Below are 19,947 nucleotides of genomic sequence, written 5' to 3' on the forward strand. Positions count from 1 at the left end.
AGTCAAGGATGGGAGAGGCCCCGACAAGAGAGGGGCAGCCTGCCAACCACAATCACAGGGTCAGTGCTTCGAGCGAGAGAAACGGGCACCTGCTTGCTTAACTTACGGGTCATGGTCTTAGAACTATTAAAAGGACTTGACACGAGCGAATAAGAATGGGTAAATCCCAGCGTGTTCACACTTAACAGCAGTGACGAATTTTTGAAATTGCTATATGTACTGATAGATCCAGGGTTGGGGTGGGGTCACAAGAAATGATGTTCCTCTTTGTTGTGGATGTGGTTGGAGGTCCATCCCAAATCAGTTTCACACCCTTTTCTTGCTCAGAGAGCCTTGATTTTTTATTTATTTATTTATTTATTTTTTAGGTTTCTGTCCTTCCTCCCAGATGACTCACTGGTAAGTCCCAATAAGGTGGGGTCCGTGGTCTGGTACCCTTTCATTAGTGATAGATTTAGAGCAAGCCTGGGGTTCAGCTGCTCCTTAAGGTGTGAGGGATTTAGAGGCCTCTAGGAAATGACTCATAACTATTAATAAGGCGAAACCTAAAAGATGATGACCTCTTTTTGTATTGTGTTTGATGACTTCTTCAAATGCTGTCTTGTCTGGACGTGACTCCTGGAACCCCAGCAGCCATCTTATGACCGAGAGAGAAATCAGCTAAGGACAAATATGGACCACTGGTAGCCAAGGGGTAGACAGAAAGACCATCATACTTGAAGATACATTTGAGTCACTGAATTAAATTGAACTAAACAACCCTGAATCCCACCTCCCTCTGGATTTCTTGTATATCAGACAGTAAAAATAAATAAATAAATAAATATTTTATGCCAATTTGAGTTGAGGGGTTTTCTGTGACTAACAGCCAAAGATATCCTAACTGATGATTGTTTACATCACCCACATTTGTGGTGATGCTAGTGTAGAAAACCCGTGCAGCCAGGCGTATAAAAGTACAGCACACGCACTTATGTACAGGGCAGGATACTTGATAGGGATGGTGATAGATATATGAATTTACCAGAAATTCCAACTGCCCTTTGGTTGTTCCACCTGACTGCCTGACCTCACCCTTACTTACTGGACAATCACCCCAAGGCAGAAGAGTTCCAAGAAGCTGGGCAATCGCCCTAAGGAGGAGTGTTCCAGAAAGCCGAAACCGTAAATCCGCAGGAGGGAACATACCAGAACTTCTGACTCAGTACCTCCTCACACTCTCCCACACCCTATAAAATTCACCTCTTAGTCTGTGCCGGTGCCCTTCTCCCGGAGGAGTGCCCCGGCAGGTCTTTCTCCTCTAATTAATAAAGCCTGCACACCTGGTGTTCGACTGCCATCTCATTCTTACAGATGGCAAACGACTATGTGACTGGTTTATGCATTCACTGTATTATACTTTTTCATCATTATTTAAGAGCTGTACTCTTTCTACTCATAAAAAAAATCTGCTGTAAACAGTACGCAGCTGTCTCCCCCATCTCGTGCTCATGGCACCTCTTGATTGCATCCCTGCCTCCTGCATGTGGTTCCGTCCGGTGTTGCTTTGTACGGCAGCATGCTGCACAGGCGTATAGCCCGGGAGCAGCAGGCTAGCTCATGTAGCCTGGGTGTACCGCTGACTGTACCACCCAGGTTTGCGTTAGCATGCTCTGATGTTCGCACAGGGATGAAGTCGCCCAACGACGCGCCTCCCAGAACATGTCCCCATTATTGAGCATCACAGGACTGTATTTGGGAAGGATCACATCTTGTGTGTTTCATTTTAGAAGTTAAAGATGGAGTCTAATGATCAGCATGCATGTGATCTCTATTTGCCATCCCCTGTTCCCAGAGACATAGGAAAGGCGCAGCTGTGGAGGAAGCGCAGTCTGTAAACAATAGTTTCCTGGCACTCAGGAGGTATGTGAGGCGGGCAAGCTCATGTCAAACATGTAGCCCTGTCGTCTCGGGGTCTGCCAGTCGTGGCAGGCTTAAGGCAAACTAGGTCCAGCTTGGTTCTTCCCCACAGTTAATCATCTGCCTACCCAACATCTGTTTTGTTTTGTTTTATTCTTTCGCTTATTAAGAAAAACGTGGGTTTTCTTTTGGGGGAGGTGGTGAGTGGTGAGGAAGTGGGGATGGTTAGCCGTGTCCTCAGTTGAAAAATCTACATTTTTTTCATTCTCATGTGACACAGTTCTGCTCAAAAGACAAAGGTTAAAAATTCCTGGGAAAGCTTCATTTTCATAATATAAGTAGGCCCACCCTCTTCTGGTTTGCCATTTTTTGTTTGTTTGTTTTTTCCTGGATGAAAGGAAAATGTAAGAAAATCACAAAGATTTTTGGCTTTGAATCCTTAGATTATTGCACTGGCTTGGGACTGCTAGCCCCTAGACTCTTTGTGATCTGGGGGGAAATTAGATCCTTATCTTCTTTAAGGCCTGGGCATTTGGTTTGGTTTGTATATGTGTCCAAATGTAACCCCTAATCAATAAAGATACAACTCACAAGTGCCCCATTTTCCTAAAGAAAAGGGTGTGGGTTGTCCACCATTGGTATAAGTCAATGGGGAAACCCCATATTTGGAAAAATAAAATAAACTAAGAGCAGAGTAGTATTTTGTATTTAAAAATGCACATTAAAAACCTCTGAGAACCAAATAATTTAGGAGGCAAAAGAGGATTTTTCAAAATACGAATGATAGGGACTCCTGCTCAAAGTGTACTTTTAATATTTAAGTTTATCTTACAAGATGAACTGAAAAATCCAGACAACACTCTTGAAAAAGGTGTAAAAGCTCAAATGATCATGACTTTTAGCTGGATTACATTGAAGAAGCAACAAACCTCGTTGTTGCTCATTTTAGAAATGAAGAAACTGAGAAACCAAGAGAGAAATGAACCAACATACAACACATGTTCTTAGAGAATAAAAACCCAGATAATTAATCAAAGAGAGCAAAGCCTTGAAGATGAAGAAGACCCAAGAAAGAAACCACCTGTTGTTGTTCATCTGGCTGTATAAACATTTCTTCTTGCGTGGACACAGGCTCTGTTTTAACAGTTCGACAGTAAAATAATAATAAGACTTGGACCTTCTCCCTTCAGCTGATTCACAAATCCTAGCAGCAAGTTAATTTTTGTGACTGCACAGAAAATTCTGATCTTTTCGAGGAGAGAGCAAAGGTGGAGGAGGCTGATCTGAATGGCTGGCTCTTCTGTCTTTTCCACCTTGATGTCTCGATATGTGACCTAAAGGGAACCCATGCAGCCTCAGTTTCCTTGTCTATGGTCACTTTACCGCCACCCACGATAATTTTTACCCCTTGTTTAATATCACCAACTATGCCAAAAGTGGAATGTTCCCCAGAACAATTTAATGATGTCAAGAACAAAACAGCAAATTCAAATATCAGGGAACATGTGTCTTGTGACTGTGATACCACAGCCACGGCAGAAGGGGAAGAGGGGCCCAGGGAGTGAGCACAGTGCCGAGTGGAAGGACGACAACGCTGTCGCTCTTCCTGGAGTCTCCCTCACTCCATCTGGGATTAGTCCTGCCTCTTGTGTCGATTAGGCCACCTGGTATGTGAAGTACGCAGGCGGAGAGGAGTGGAAGGAAAACCAAGGGGGAAATAGATGTTTCTGTGTTTTATTCCAGTCTGACTGAGGAAGTGATTAGCTGGAAAACATGAAGCCCCAAGAGGGGAAGCTAGGAGTATTTCCAGTGTACTTGAAGACCACGGTCCCTCTGCTCTGGGAATGGCAATAGTTCATCGTTGTGGGTTTCCCCTTGCAGCGCTATTTCACAGAGTCTGATTAAAGCAGCCTGTGGCTAAGAGAAAAAATAATGTTAATCCCACGTTTTATTTCCATTACGCCAGTAGTCGCCAATCCCAGGGCTGTGGACTGGCACCGGTCCATGGGCCATTTGGTACTGGTCCGCAGAGAAAGAATAAATAACTTATATTATATCCGTTTTATTTATATTTAAGTCTGAACGATGTTTTATTTTTTAAAAATGACCAGATTCCCTCTGTTACATCCATCTAAGACTCACTCTTGATGCTTGTCTCAGTCACGTGATACATTTTATCCATCCCACCCTAAAGGCCGGTCCGTGAAAATATTTTCTGACATTAAACTGGTCTGTGGCCCAAAAAAGGTTGGGGACCACTGCATTACGCCCTACAGATTACAGCTCGGTAACAATGCTCTGGAACCATCGAATAGCCCCAGTAAGAACGGAAAGGTGGGCATTGTGGGTGGGCTTGAAATTATTCTGCACTGTTTAGAAAGCCTGGTTGGTGAGTTTCAGAACCTCCTCTGATCGGAGGGCCAAGACTGTGGAATTACCCTGTAGCACTTTTTTAAAAGACCAAATTTGAAGGTGATATTGCTTTCTTCCCTTCTGGGTTATCCCTCCTGGTTATCCTGCTTTGCTGCAGGGGTTTCTCAACATTATTACCTCTTAGAAGCAATCTTCTGTTCCTGCTCTCTGTGCACACCTGGCCCTGATTTCCCACAATCCCAAACTGGGTATTAACTGTTCTCTGGAAGAGCAATGGGCAGCCATCAGTGAGGAAATTCTTTGGGGGAGTGAAAGGGGAAAAGGACATCTGTTATTTGTAGCTGACCACGTCTTTTGAACATGCCCCTCTTCTTTTTGATAGTCTCACAACTTTAGTACCACCCTTTCAAAGTAGAATCTCAATAAGGACATCTCCCAGCTTTCCTCACAGCTAGTGATAGGCACGTGTTCCAGGTTCCAGTAACCAGACACAGACATTGAAGACTGATTTGGAAGCCAGCTAAGTGTGGGAAAGGATTTTGGGGGCATAACGCTGTGGGCAGGGTAGGGTAGTGGTGGAGGCTTTGAGAGACTGAGCCAACCCAGGCAGTTGTGCGGGATGCGTTAGGGGTAGAAATTCATGCAAATGCTGCCTCATCAACCCAATCAGAGGCCTGGCTTTGGGCACTGAAGCTGCAAGTTCAGCCATGAGATCTTTTCCCTGGTCTTCCCTACCTACTATGCCCTCAGAAAGGTTCCCTTCCTACTTAACCCAAGGTGGACTGATCCTGTTATCTGCAGCTAAAAATGGCCTGACCCAATGGGCACACACAGAGTGTGATGGGACTTCACTTGCAAACAAGGGTTCAAAAAAGCCCCTCAATAAAGGGATTCTAATCGTGACTTGGGCTCAGTACCTAGGAGCCCTGCAAGGTCAGAAGGTTTGAGTGAGCTGTTTACATTTCTCAGTCAGAACTATGGAGGAAAAAATGATGGCAGCAAAAACACAGGCTCACATCTACTCTCAGGTGACCACCGGACAAGAGGCAGTCTAGATGGGTTATCTTAGGGCAGCGGTTCTCCACCTGTGGGTCGCAACCCACAGGTGGAGAACCGCTGTCTTAGGGGCACTGCCTTTCTCCCCCTGCTGGAAACGCCACACTGCACATGCCCCGTTGGAGAGCGAGTCCTTCTGATAGGGCTTACCCCTTATTACCTGCCTGGCAGGCGTTCATGGACACAGCTCAGGACTGAGTCCTCGGGAAAGAAACCCGGGAGAGTCCCAGACGTGGAAGGGGGTAAGACACTGAAACACATTTTATGTATTTCCCCGGGGCCTGGCTCTCTATTAGTGGTGAATCAACATAGTTTTAAAAGAAATTAGAAAGAACACATCGCATCTTATGTGGTTCTTTGACAACCAAAACAAGAGTGAGATAACTCTCTTTACTGTTTCAAATGTGATTTCCCTACATGAAGGAAATCTAAGCAGATGGCAAGAAGCTTTAAAATTTGTTAACGTGTGAATGCCACGATAAAAGTGAAACTGGGTGTTACGAACTGCCAGCCATCGGTCTCTGAAAATGGAAGGGAATCTCTTGAATTCATCTTCTCCTTTTGCCGTGGACCCAACTAAATCTGGCTGCGGGAATGACTTCTTCAAGACCAGAAATGAAAATTTTAAGAAACGGTGCTACTTAAATATACTGAAAGGGATGTTTAAAATGAGGTAACGTAGAAACTATTAAGTGCTACAGAAAAATCTGGTGACATTGGGTGCTTGAATCCCAGTTCCAGCTACTGTGTGACCTTGGGCAAACCACTTGACCTCTCTAACCTTCCGTTTCCTTAAGTCTTAGGAATAATAATGCTTAGTCTCAGTTTATCAGACTATGAGGAGGAAAATCTCAATAACATTAGCAAAAATAATTTGGTTCTGGTTAGGGGTGAAGAAATGGGAACCATTAAGTGATGAGGCACACCAGCCTCTACCTTCAGCTTAGTCCATCTGATGGGAATGATAAGAGTATGAGCTTCTGGCCGCAGCCTCTAGAAAGTCTGTAAGTCACTACAAGGGTTTGGGAAGTGGCCTTCAGAAGGGTGAACTAAAAATTCAGCCTGCTTTCATCAATCAATGCTGTTTTATTCATCTCTGCCACACCGTCCTCTCATTTGAAATTGAAATGAAAGAACTACCTGCTTTTTGGACAATGCATTTAAGCTTTTATTGTGGTGGGTAACAGGTCAGGGGCTGAAATGTAACTGACACATAGATGCAAAGAGCATTCATTGGAAGACTCTTTATGGGCAATTATTCACAGCAAACAAGTTCAAACCAGAAGACGCCGCTTGAAAACCAGGAATTTAGTCAAGGTTGAACGATACAAGAAATACTAGAATCGGTAAGTACTTTGCACAAAGGAAAGCTTGCAGAGGCTCCAGGAGAAGCGATGCCCAGGCCGCAGTCTCTTAGGGGTTTTGTTTTGCTTCTTTGAGAGAGGCTGTCACTGCTAGGGGATCCTTCCTTCACGTTGAGAACCTGGAACAGAGAGAGATCAGTAACTTTAAAAATATTAGGAAGAGTTAAGCTAATGCAGTCAGTGATGCCATAGCCCGACACTCGAAGTAAGTCCATTCCCAACAAACCATCCATCAGCATCACATGAAATACGCAGTTAGAAAGACAAGCTCCTAGCCACGTGGGGGTGGGCAAGGCCTCTCGGGTCTGTGCTTTCACAAGTGCGCCAGGTGATTCATTTTTCCTACCAGCTGATTGTGACGAGGCACCAGAAAGAGGGATGAACTCCCTCTTTCTTTGGGAGACACTAGATCAGGGGTCCCCAAACTACGGCCAGCAGGCCGCATGTAGCCCCCTGAGGCCATTTATCCAGCCCCGCCGCACTTCTGGAAGGGGCACCTCTTTCATTGGTGTCAGTGAGAGGAGCATAGTTCCCATTGAAATACTGGTCAGTTTGTTGATTTAAATTTACTTGTTCTTTATTTTAAATATTGTATTTGTTCCCGTTTTGGTTTTTTACTTTAAAATAAGATATGTGCAGTGTGCATAGGGATTTGTTCATAGTTTTTTTATAGTCCGGCCCTCCAATGGTCTGAGGGACAGTGAACTGGCCCCCTGTGTAAAACGTTTGGGGACTCCTGCACTAGATCTTTGGTGTTTTTTGTTTGTTTTTTAGTTTAACTTGCATGCTGATATAACTGGGTATAGTTTGACTAATGTTAACAATGAAATTGTTACTAAAGTAGCAGCTGTGTAGAGGGACTGTTAGGGAATGTGGAATCTGAATTCTTTTCTTGGTTTCTTTGGGCAATACCTCATTACACACAAATCAGAGCTGGTTTATGAATTGCACAGTTAGAAATCAGAAACTCGTGACTATGCATGACAGTAGTATGGGCAACTTGGGAAGAGAAGTTAATTTGGGTTGCTGCCGATTCGAAATTTATTGTGGCGGAGGCTTCTGTTCAAATTAACTAAGACTGAAGAAAGAATGAATAGCTATAATTTAAACATATGTACTTCTTTGTTCCCATATAGCAGCCTTTACCCCCTGAGGCGAGAAAGCAGTGTTCATCTAGACTAGAGCTTATTATGCTTTTCAAGAGCATATTTCTGGGAATTCGGGTTCCCTGACATGCAGATTAGCCATTGGTGCCTAACAAAAAAACTGCTGATCTTCTCGGGCCACTTATACCTGTTTTGTGGTTCAATTTTCTCAGCCAGGTGCTGATGAGGCCAGGGCCTGGGGTTCGATTCCACTGGCACATCAGCCAATTAGCTTTACTCTCCTCCATGAGCCAGGAGGGTATTAAGGATCGCCAACCTGCATGAAGATGCTGCCATCCATCTGGCATTATGAGCCACAGGTGGTAAAAGGGGCCAGCAGAGGGTGTGGTAAAGGGTCCATAGAAGTCCTGCCTCATTGGTTGAAAACATTGAATCAGAGTGGTTTGGCTTAAGGGAGAGGAATAAAGCTACAAGGAAAAGACCTGTGTATCCCAGGAAGGTCACGGAGCTGGAGGCAGGAGCTGAGTGAGCAGAAACACATTCCTTTGTTCCTTCCTAGAAACTGTCAGGGCAGCCCAAGGATTTGTAGTTATTCTTCGTTGCCTGTTGCTTTTCCTGTATTTGGAACTTCCTATGGAACTTCACATATTAATAAGTAAAATCTTTCTATTTCCTGTACTGATTTGATGAGACGCTGGGAGCCATCCCTTAAAAGTGAGGGCAAACTTGCCTTGGTCAGATAGCTCAATGGGTTGATCAGAGCATCATCCCTAAGCATAGAGGTTACCAGTTTGATTCCCAGTCGGGGCACATACAAAAACAGATCAATGTTTCTTTCTTTATCTCCCTTCCTTTTTCTCTAAAATCAATCAATATATATTTTTTTAAAGTAAAGACAAACTTGCATATTTCCTTCTTTTCCATACAGCCTCCACAACACATTTCGCAGGTCCCTTTCCTGTCCACCAAATAAGAGGAAAAAACCTAAGGCTGAAAAGAACAATGAACTGGGTTCAAGTGACAAGAGAAACCCAAAGGCCAACTTCAACTTTTATTGAACTCAAGGCAAGCCACAGCCACATGCAGGATTATGGATAAGGCCCTGGGGCTGGCTAACCCAGTTTCTTGTTACAGAAACCATTCATTTTTGTAAGAAGGGTACAGTTAAAAATTAAGTTAACCTTGAAAACGGTTGGCCATAATTGCTCATAAAGTTCTGGAGCCTGTCTGCCATGATATAGTAGTCTAGATTCAGTGCACGTTTACACAGATCTTTTCTGAGTTAAGTATCTTTGTCATCAAAACAAGGGAAGATGCTCAGCGTTTCTAACTACTGCTCTGGGAGGGTTGGCAACGGGCTTTTTATTACTAAAGTGGGAGAGGAGAACATAGGTGGATGGTTTTCAATTTTAAGAAAAGTCCTTCAGCCTCTCAAAACTGCTGCCAATTCTGGCAATGCCTAGCTAAATTACTAAACTACCAAGAGATATATGGATTTCTAACAAAAACTATTTTCTTGGTATGCCCTCTTTGTGAATAAGGCAATTGTTGGATGTTCTCAATTTTTATGACAGCATACTTTCATTGAAGCGGAATTTCCAAAGCCAGGGGAGTGATAAGCTGTTTTGGTCTATGCAAATACAAAACTAACTGTTGACTTTGTTTATCATATTGCCAGGAAATATATTCAAAGGAATGGTACTGATGTTTGAACTAGCTACTTATTTGAGGTCAACTGAAACAGGATGGGCTTTCTAAACTTGCAACAAGAAGAAGGGGCATAAAAAGAAATAGTAGAAAAGGCAAGGACTGATTATATAAAGATGGCTTTTCTTTTCAGGTTACATTGGATACTGATAAATATTGTCTCTCTGTGACGGTCCACTCAATCCATCCCACACTACGGCCATTCAAAGACCTTTTGTAATCACCTTCAAGCTTACAGAATATTCTCCTGAATATGGTGGAAAAGTTTCCATCCTTGAGGAAGGAGTCAAGTTTTTATAACAATCCAAAGTTATGCAAAGCCACAAACAGAATCCTCTTGAAAGTTCCTCCTAAGATTGCTTGGGCATTAACAGACAAAATGGAGGTAAACTGCTCTATAGATTAATGCCATGATGGGGTGTGTGTTTTATGAAGGAGCTATGAATGTTAAGTCTATGTCAGTGTTTGTAAAATACCTTGGAGAGTTTTGTGGTGGTGACTGGTATTATTCAGACAAAAGAGAAGGCACTGTTGTTGGCTATCCATCCATGGGATGTCCCACAAAGCACTTGACCAGGAAAAGGCCTGGCCTACTGGGATCTAAGAAGTCAATCACAGCTCTGGCCAGTTAGCTCAGTCTGTTAAGAGCATCGAACTTGTGGGTTCGATTCCCGGTCAGGGCACATGCGGGAGGCAACCAATGAGCACACAACTGAGTGGAACAACAAATAAATGCTTCCCTTCCCTCTTCCTTCTCTCTCCCTTCCTCTCTTTGTCTCTCTGAAAAAAAATTTTTTTAAAAGAAAGAAAAAAAACTAAGCCCTTGAATAGCTCAGTAGGTTGGAGTGTAGTCCCAGCACAGTGGTTGCCAGTTTGAGTGCCCGGTCAGGACACATAGCAGAGCAGCTCTGTGTTTGTCTGTCTGTCCCTACGTCTCTCTCAAAGAAGAAGAGGAAGAGGAGAAGGAGGAGGAGGAAGAGGAGGAGGAGGAGGAGGAGGAGGAGAAGGAGAGGAGGAGGAAGAGGAGGAAGAGGAGGAGGAGAAGGAGGAGGAGGAGGAGGAGGAGGAGAAGGAGAGGAGGAGGAAAGAAGAAGAAGAAGACAACATCAATCACAAGTCCCTGGAGCCTTCAGAGTCCTGCTGTCTACACACAAGAAAAGGGAACTGGTCATCCAACACCTGTGATAACTATCACACAGGTGTGGGCAAGAGAATCAATGACTTGGGGCTTTTTAGGGAGTTGTTACTTATTTCGGTATTGGTTGATTTGATTCAGATTTTCTTTCTGAATAAAGACTTACAGAGACATTCTAAGTGATGAATACAACAAGTGAATTTTTAGGTTGAGTTTAGTCTAAAGAATCCACAGTGGAGCAGAGGGCAGTGAAGCACAAAGCCTCGCTCCAGAGAAGAAGCTCTCTGGAAAGGGGCTGTCAATCAAAGAGTTAGCCACCAGAAGAAAGTGAAGGAGCCAGTTCCCCAAGCTCTGAAAGTGAAAAGCAGCATGGCAAGGAGCAAGGCGCTTGCACCCTTCCTACGTGCCATCAGTGTGGAACATGCCCCAGAAGAGGTCTGTCCTGATGGCACACTGTCTGGGCAGATAGCACAGCCTGGGGTCCTGCTCTCACCAACGACAAACTGTGTGACCGTGCACTTTCCTCACTGAGACCCTACAGTGCAAAGAATAATAGAGTCTTTCTCCTAAGATTGTTCTAGGCAATAACAGAAAAAAATGGAGGTAAACTGCTTCCCCCGATACTTGGAGTAGAGGAAATAATCAATGAAATTAGCTACTGTTATTATTTCTAGTATTTCAATTATTTTTGCCTTTCATTATAAACTTCATGGAAGTTCCTTTTTTTTTTTTTTTACAGAGACAGAGAGTCAGAGAGAGGGATAGACAGGGACAGACAGGAACAAAGAGATGAGAAGCATCAATCATTAGTTTTTCATTGTACATTGTGACACCTTAGTTGTTCATTGATTGCTTTCTCATATGTGCCTTGACCGTGGGCCTTCAGCAGACTGAGTAACCCCTTGCTCGAGCCAGCAACCTTGGGTCCAAGCTGGTGAGCTTTTGCTCAAACCAGATGAGCCTGCGCTCAAGCTGGTGACCTCGGGGTCTTGAACCTGGGTCCTCTGCATCCCAGTCCGACACTCTATCCACTGTGCCACCGCCTAGTGAGGCTCATGGAAGTTTCTTGACAGTGAATGAGAATCACATCGTTTTCAGCTGCCTCACCTTCATCCTGCACAGATTACTTTCTCTTTTAACTTGTTTAATGTCCTTATATCTGAACAACATCTGTTTGGTAGAATTGTTTTTTCCTCTCCTCCATGAAATCATATACAGGACAAATCTGTTGCCCTTAGGTAGGTTCACCACGTTTTGAAATAGTATGATGAAATCCAAACTTAGCAATCTAGAACAAAAATGAAGAACTACTCTTTTTGCATACAAGGTCCCAAGCAAAAATGATCTCTTCTAAAAACATCTATGAAGACGCCCTTTCCCAAGTGTCCATCAAAAATAAACCCTATCTGTAGATCCATAGGATTTACTCAAATATGGTCTGACTATCCAAATATTCTAGTTGGGCCTGGCAGATTTAAAAAAACCCATTGATGTATAATTGCTAATAGAACCCCTGAACTGGAGTTTTGAAGCAACAGCATTTTGATGTGCTAAGAGGAAAAACGATCCATTATATTGAAAAGCAAAGATGGCATGACAACTGTCTTCTACCATATTTTTCGCTCCATAAGACGCATTTTCCCCCCAAAAGTGGAGGGGAAAATGCCTGTGCGTCTTATGGAGCGAAAAATATGGTATTTTATTAAATATTTTAACACACCATTTGGTTCAGAATATTTTTTTTCTTATTTTCCTCCTTAAAACCCTAGGTGTGTCTTATGGTCAGGTGCGTCTTATGGAGCGAAAAATATGGTAATTTTCTTAGCGTGCACTGTTGTTGTGGACCAATGCAGCGGCTGTAAAGGCTTGCATCATAAACAACTTTATTCCTGCCTTCTGGACCCTCCCCTCCTCCCAAGTCTCCCCATCACCTCCCATGCCCGCCCCCTCTTCCCCAGGAGGCGTGTCATACCTCAGAGTCTGGAACCTACATCTGTAGGGTTGCTGCTATCCTCGGAACCCCAAGTAGACTGGAGAATCCCCGGAGGCGCCCCGTGGAGGTGACTGATGGCTTCTGGTCCCCTTTCCTTCCATGAGGCTTAGCAAATTTTTTGCAGCTTCTTCCCACAGAACATACTCCCCGTGCAGGTGGTGTTTCCGGCTCCCTTCCTCGTAGACATCCGGGGACTCTCCTGTGCTCTTCTTCCCCATTAAGTGCCCTATAAAAAAACAAAAACAAAAACAGAATGCCACCCAGAGGAATGGAGGAAACGAGATATTTAAAAGAACCCCCGTTATGTTTGCGCTGATTCCTCTTAAATGCTGAATAAATTGCATTTATTATTAAGAGTTAGTTCATAAATGACTGGCTTTGCTTTCTGTCCAAAATGCAAAATGAGCCAGACAGAAATGAGCCGGACCTGCAACTCTGGAGCCCTGGGCTTGGTCCCAGCCCCTCCGCTAATGAGCTACGTGACTTCTGTCAAGTCATTTAGCATCCCCAGTCTCCAATTTCTGAAATATAAAATGAACAGGCTAGACTAGATGAAATCTACGGAAGCTTCCATATCTGAAATTCTATCACCAATTCTGCATGCCCTGAGTTCCACTCCCAACCGAATGGTGGGATTTAAACACCTCCCTCAGCCAAGTCAAAGCTGCTGCTGAAAAGAGAAGTCTCTGTGCTTTTCTCTGTGTAATTAAAAAAAGAAAGGCATTGCTTATCTCTTATCTGTAATACAAATGTACCAAAGGAATTTTTCATTTAGACTTTCTCAGAATTTAGCCCAGATTGAATCTAGGAAGTGTTACCTAGAAATTACAGTTTAAGGCATGTAATGAAAAACCAATTGAAAACAAGCCCTGACCAATGTTTCCCAGCCACATCAATGTGGAATTTTCCTCCGATGTCTACAACTTGCACCTGCCATGTAAAGTAATAGAAGTTGCTGTGCAGAGGGCTGCCGCAGGAGAAACAGGGAAACCAGCGTGTGCAAGTGGGGACAGCTATGGAATCAAACCAGGTAGGGAGTGCAAAATGTTGGCCCATGGCTTAAATATTCTCACATTACCCTATCTACTGTCTTCATTTGATTTTTCCCATCTCTCTGTAATCAGCTTTTATAGTACTCTCATATTTCTACTATTAATAAAACTATAGTGCTTTGATTTGAAGCTCACAAGGTAACAGTTCTCTGTGGCTCCAATTCTGACTGGCATGAGAAGTATTTAAGGCCAACACCATGGGAATAACATTTGACAGACCTCAGTCACACAAAATAGAAAGAGGACCCCTTCCTGGCAGCTTCCTCCACCAGTAGAAGCGCTCAGCACGACTTCCTTGCTGGTGTACGTACTGCCCTGTACTGTTTACAGGATGTTTCAACGCAGATCATGTCATTTGACCCACCCTGTAGTGCAGGGGTCACCAAACTACGGCCGGGGGCCACATGCGGCCCCCTGAGGCCATTTATCCGGCCCCCGCCGCACTTCTGGAAGGGGCACCTCTTTCACTGGTGGTCAGTGAGAGGAGCCTAGTTCCCATGGAAATACTGGTCAGTTTGTTTATTTAAATTTACTTGTTCTTTATTTTAAATATTGTATTTGTTCCCGTTTTGGTTTTTACTTTAAAATAAGATATGTGCGGTGTGCATAGGGATTTGTTCATAGTTTTTTTTATAGTCTGGCCCTCCAACGGTCTGAGGGACAGTGAACTGGCCCCCTGCATAAAAAGTTTGGGGACCCCTGCTGTAGTGAGTCTGATGAAAATAAGACTTGCCAAAGGTCACACCCATATGAGCAAGGATTCTAGGGTTAAAATTAGTTTGCAGACTAGACTCTACAATATTATGCTGCTTTTAAAGTCTTTTAAGGATAAGGTCTGAAAAGGCTTTCCAAAATTACTTTTTTATGGTAGGGATCATATATCTGTATAGCATGACTCATTATGTGACTCAGAAAGTTAATTCTCTATTGGGGAGCCTTAAAATGGGTTTAACTGCATAGCAGGGTGAGCAGTTTTCAAATAACTTATGACACTTCACACAATTTCAAGACCCTATGGAGGACACTGTCCCAAGTGAAAGAATCCTGAATGGTTCCTCACTTATCTCCTTGGTCACCTCAGTGCCCAAATAGCCACGAAACAACCTTGCATTTAGCCGTAACAGTGATTATGTTGGGCCACTTCCCAGGAAGGAATGAGGCATTTGGCTTTGTTTGTATGGAGAAAATTGAATCATGATGGTAGGCAAGCAGGATTAGAACCTGAGGCTCCCCATAGTGTCCTAGGCCACTCTTGCTGTCCATCATCTGCTGTCATCTTGTTAGAATGCTGTAAAGGAGAAGGGCATGATTGCCAATGAAACTGAGGGACAACAGAGCTGTTTGTACAAATAAAAACTTCCTTTTTGTCGTGCCTGAATAATTTGTGAACTTTTCTAAAAACCATTCTATGATTGATTTAACATAGATCCTTGTGACTTTTTAAAAATTTTTTTAATATTTGCATATTTGGTGGGTGGGTCGTGTTCAGGCTCCTACAACCAGATCCATAGGCTGGTCATTAAAGAAGGCGCCATCTATAATATCCCGGGGTCCTATTTCACTGGTGAGTGGGCACCTGTCAACCAAATGATCATCTCCATGGCAACATGGATGCTACACCTCCTTCCACCTCTTCTCCCATCATCTTTTGTTATCTGTCCATATCATAATAATGGAGATCTATCACAGCATAGACAAAAGACAAGCACTTGAAAAAAAATAAAAGCATGTCTGGGGAGGGGGGAAGCTTTGGTCCTTTTTTATCACTTAAAAAAATACCACTAAAAATGGCAGATTTGAAACATAAATGAATTTTCTTGAACTTGAAACTTGAAGATAACCCTAACTCAGGAATGACCTGAGTTAAGACAAAGTGCCAAGTACTTCCAGAAGCTTGTTTTTTCTGGTCAGCTACTTACATTGTATTTCACAGTTTGGGGTAGCAGCGTGACAATGTCAAGCCAGTCTGTAGCTGGACACAGGTGTTCAGAATTCAAGAGCACACCTCCCATCAAAGTTAGAGCCACCACCAGTGTTGGTACTGACCTCTCTTGTCACAAAAAAACATTCCCCAGAACTTCAAGCCAGATGAAAATTTAAGTTTTCGATTGGATAGCTTGTATTCTGTTGCCGCACCATACTTTTCTCAACTGGGAGAAGCAATTCATTTAACAAATCTTCAGATCTGTGCGTACCGCTGCCTTGAGGACAGTGAACATAGCTTCAGTGTGATATAATTAACACCAAACAGCATGCCCTCAGTGACTGAGGACAACAGGTATTTCTGGAGGAGAGTGGCAAGCTAAATTTAAAATCGAACACCACTCATGCTGGTGAAGGCTCACATTCCCTCAGAGGGCACGCCCACCCAAAGCCAACCTGTGCTGGGCCACAATGTCATTTTAGACCCAAATGTGAGTTTCTCCACCTCCTCCTTCCTTTCCTTTACTCTTCCTCAGCTCTGCACAGCCAGCCAAGGGAGAAAAAGGAAAAAGAACATGTTTGAGAGCAATAAGGTAATTTAATGTTGCCGCTGGTTCGTATGTTTCTGGGTTAGGGATACCCAAGCGCCACCACAGAAGGTTTAAATGCCAGGCACCCCACATACTTGGGGACAGATGTGTCTGGAACAAACAATCAGGGTTGGCTTGTACCAGAAATAACACGGCTCTGGCTTCCCAGCTAACTAACCCTCTTGTCCCCCTCTTGGCCTGCGAGGGTTACCTAATAAGCCTCTGTAGTACAAGAAGTGTAGACAAGCGAAGGAAGGCTGGAAACCCGGAAGTTTCATTGCACTTTCCCAGCCCACCAGCTGGTGGCTGGACTGGACAATGACCACTCACTCAAAGCTCCCAAAAACCCCTTTGAGTATCAGGTTAAAAGTATAAAGTTTGGCTTCTTTAACACTTTCTTGGTGTCCTCTTGAGGACATGGTGTTTTTCTTCTTACTTTTTCTTTTTTTAATTTTTAATCTTCACTCATCCCAGCCTCTCCTCTCCATACCAGATTCCGGGATTCCCTGCCCCTTAGAGATCATAAATGCTTTCACCCCCAAGGTTGCCAGGCTTGGCACACGGCTCTTTCGGCAACAAGAGAAAACCACTCTACTGCGATCAGGGGCTCTCCAACTCTCTGGCAGAAGCATACACAACACGGACATGTGAGAAAGTGGCAGTTTCAACCTCACTCCTTTCCATGAATTCATCCTCATCCCCACACAGAGATTTGAGATTTGTCTGCTATATATGAATTAGCGAGCATCTTTCCAATACCCCCTCCCCCACGCCTCAGTGGATGACTAAGGAAATAAAAACAAACACAAACACCACCAACAACCACCACCACTTAAATCTCTTCAGGGAAGACCATCTTCCCAGGACATGTTGGGGTTGCTGTAGGTGGCTCTATGGGGAGGTTTCTGAGGAAGTTGGGCGCTCTGCCCTTGCCAGACGCTGTGCTTCGTGTGGCGGAGAGCCCTGGGGTGACACCGGGTGGGCGCGAGGCTTCAGAACTGTTACCTGCCGCCCAGTGAAGGGAAAGCCGTGGTTGCGCAACCTGGCCCTCGCCGCTGGGGGTCCCCGGGCCGAGACAAGCGAACGTCCAAGCGTCCAAGCCGGTGCCTGGACAGCAGCACTTGTTGGCAGAGGAAAAGGCAAAGGATTTAGGAAAGAGGATTGGGGTCGCAGATCCAGAGAGGTGAGAAAAGCGGGAGGCAGGAGAGAGAAAGCCCAGGGTCAGCGTGGATAGCAGGCGCTCTTGCTTGGTGGAAAGAGGGAAGGCTGGGCAGAAGGGCAGGGGAAACAATCCTTACAGAAGCAGAAGGACTGAGAAAATTCAGCAGAGACACAGAGATTGGATTCAGGCACTGCTCACTGAACAGGTTTAAAACCCAGGGAGGACGCACGCGCCCTGGGTGCTCAACCGGCGTGCGGCTTTGCCCCGCGCTAAAGGACGCTTGGATTCACGCAGGTCGGAGTCGAGGCCGCCGGGCTGGACCAGCGCTCCCAGACGTGCTCGGGGACCGGGCTTCCCAAAGTTGTTCAGGGAGAGAATCGTACTGGATAAAAGGAGGTGTTTGGGTAGGTGCAGAGGGAAGATCACCTTCGCGTAGGGTGGGGTGTTTTGGAGAGCCGCGCGCTAGCTCGGGTGCCCTGGGAAAAAGGGAAGACCAAGGGACCAGCCCGCGGTTGCTGATGGACCGACGGCTTCCCAGGATGGGGAAGGGTGGGGTGGAATTTTGGGAGAACGGGGTTGGTGTTTAGGTAGAAAGGTCGGAACAAACCCAGCCCCCAAGCCGGGCCCCAGAAAGGCTGGGAAATGCGGAGACGGCCCCGGCGCTGGCCAGTCCCACCAAGGACTCATGCGCGCCAGACACTCACCCACTGCCCAGTGGTTGCCGCGCGGGTACATCCTGGCCAGCAGGGTCTCTTCGGCCGCCGGCACCGGGGCGGCGGGTCCCCGGGGCGCCTGGCAGAGGACCAGCGCCAGCAGGAGGAGCGGCAGCTCGAGGCCGCGCATGGTCCCGACGGGAAGCCCTTGGAGCGCGCGGCGAGGCTGGGCGGAGAGTGCGCTCTCCCCGCCAAGGAGCGACCGCAGGACCAGGACCTCGGAGGAGCTCCGCCGCCTTCCGCGCCACTGCTGCAGCCTCCGCCGGGCCCCGACTTTATACGGGAGCCTGGGCGGGGGGGCTGGGGGCTCCTCCACCGCGGGTCGGAGCGCTCTGACGTCTCCCTATAGAGAGCAGGTGCGCCTGGACAACAGTCCCGGAAAATCATCCATCTTCCTGCTGGGTAATAAAAAGGCTGAGTGTACATTGTCTCCCTCCTTTTCTTTCCCTCGTAGTCCCATCCGCCTTCCCCTCATTGGATTAATTCTTCCCACCTTCGACGCTTTCACTCCAGCACAATGTAGAGAAAGTCCGTCCTCCCCATCCTCAGCCGGGCGCCTCTCCGATCCTGCTAGGGGCAGCAGTGACCTCGAGGTCCGGTCCCAGTGGCTGGGGGTGCAGAGGGACGAGCACAAACGATTAATTGTTTTAGGTTCGGTTTTGCTGGAAAGAGGTTGGAACCGGGATTACAAGGACTTCCGATTCTCAGACCTTTTTCAGCCCAGAGACCACCTCACTCCTCGCGGTCCCAGCCTGCAGACCGCCTGACGCCGTCTGCCCTCCCTACCGCCACAGCTGCAACATTACCAGCAGCAATACCTTCATCCAGCCAGGTTCTCAGGGCGCCCCTGTCTGCTGGTACGGTGAGATGGAGGATGAGACAGGAAGAATCTGCTCTGTGAACAGAGCTAACAATAATAGTTGTATTACACACCTGGCTCCTTGCACAAACTTACTGCTGCTATATAATAGATGAAGCTTCTATGCCAAATTCCCCAGGCCGCCTCCACCAGAAAGCTCAGACTGCCCCCAAACTGCTATTCACACACCTCTCCGGAGCTGCCCAACTTTCCTCTGCTCCTTCTGCCTTCCGACCTAAAGGACAGTCCCAGGCCTACTTTCCTGGGTTCCCAGTGCCATGGATACCAAGGCAATGGGCACCATAGCAATGCCACAGGGAACAGAAGCTGGTAGGAGGCTGTGGGCCTCAGGCTGCCAGAGGTGGGGGTGTGTATGTGATTCCTGCAGGCCTGTTCCTCACCAGTCCCAGTGAAGTGTCTTGCTGGTGGGTCTCTGGTACTGCACGTCAGTACTGGGGTTGTTACCGATTAAATTAAAATTGTACAATTTTCTCAGAATTTTCTGGTGATTCTATGCATTTGTGTCATTCGTAGAGGGTTATGTGTGCACATTGTGTGACAATATTCTTGGGCTTGGGAGAGCATTTCCATGTGTGTGTCTGTCTAAAAGATTTTTTTTTAAAGCTAATTTCAAAATGACTATGAGTAGCCAAGGAAATACAGTACTAATATCTTGAGGGAATGGCCCGAGTGCAAATCGAGAAGAAGTCCACAGCCAGCCTGGGCTCCATGCTCCGAGATCCAGCCTCCGCAGCTGGTCCCTGGCCTCTGCAGGCTCGGTACACAGATGTACTGCTGTCAGGTGACCGTCCGTGGGCTCACTGCCTCCCACTGGGCCGTGAGCTTGCTGGAACACAGCGACTCCGTGTAGATTCTCTGTGTGCCTGCAGAGAGCCCGGATCAGAGCAGCGCTCAGTGAGAACCTGACGAATGAAGAGCTCAGACCAGAAATGCTCAGCTCTAACTGCCTTCTACAGCCTGAGTCTTCGGAGGAGCGTTAAACCCATGTCTCTCC

General features: G+C 45.8%; 1 protein-coding gene across 1 annotated transcript; it reads right to left on the minus strand.

Annotated features, from left to right (window-relative positions):
* Positions 1 to 6,557: 6,557 nt before the first annotated feature.
* On the minus strand, positions 6,558 to 18,606 carry GRP (gastrin releasing peptide). Its single transcript, XM_066246820.1, has 4 exons — positions 18,567 to 18,606; positions 18,065 to 18,471; positions 12,613 to 12,859; positions 6,558 to 6,811 (listed from the first exon to the last, which is right to left on the minus strand). Exons 2-3 carry the CDS (start codon positions 18,201 to 18,203, stop codon positions 12,648 to 12,650), a joined length of 351 nt encoding a protein of 116 aa, XP_066102917.1. The 5' UTR covers positions 18,204 to 18,471; positions 18,567 to 18,606; the 3' UTR covers positions 6,558 to 6,811; positions 12,613 to 12,647.
* Positions 18,607 to 19,947: the final 1,341 nt, after the last annotated feature.

Source organism: Saccopteryx bilineata, chromosome 11 (genome assembly GCF_036850765.1).
Source record: "Saccopteryx bilineata isolate mSacBil1 chromosome 11, mSacBil1_pri_phased_curated, whole genome shotgun sequence".
Classification (NCBI taxonomy): Eukaryota; Metazoa; Chordata; class Mammalia; order Chiroptera; family Emballonuridae; genus Saccopteryx; species Saccopteryx bilineata.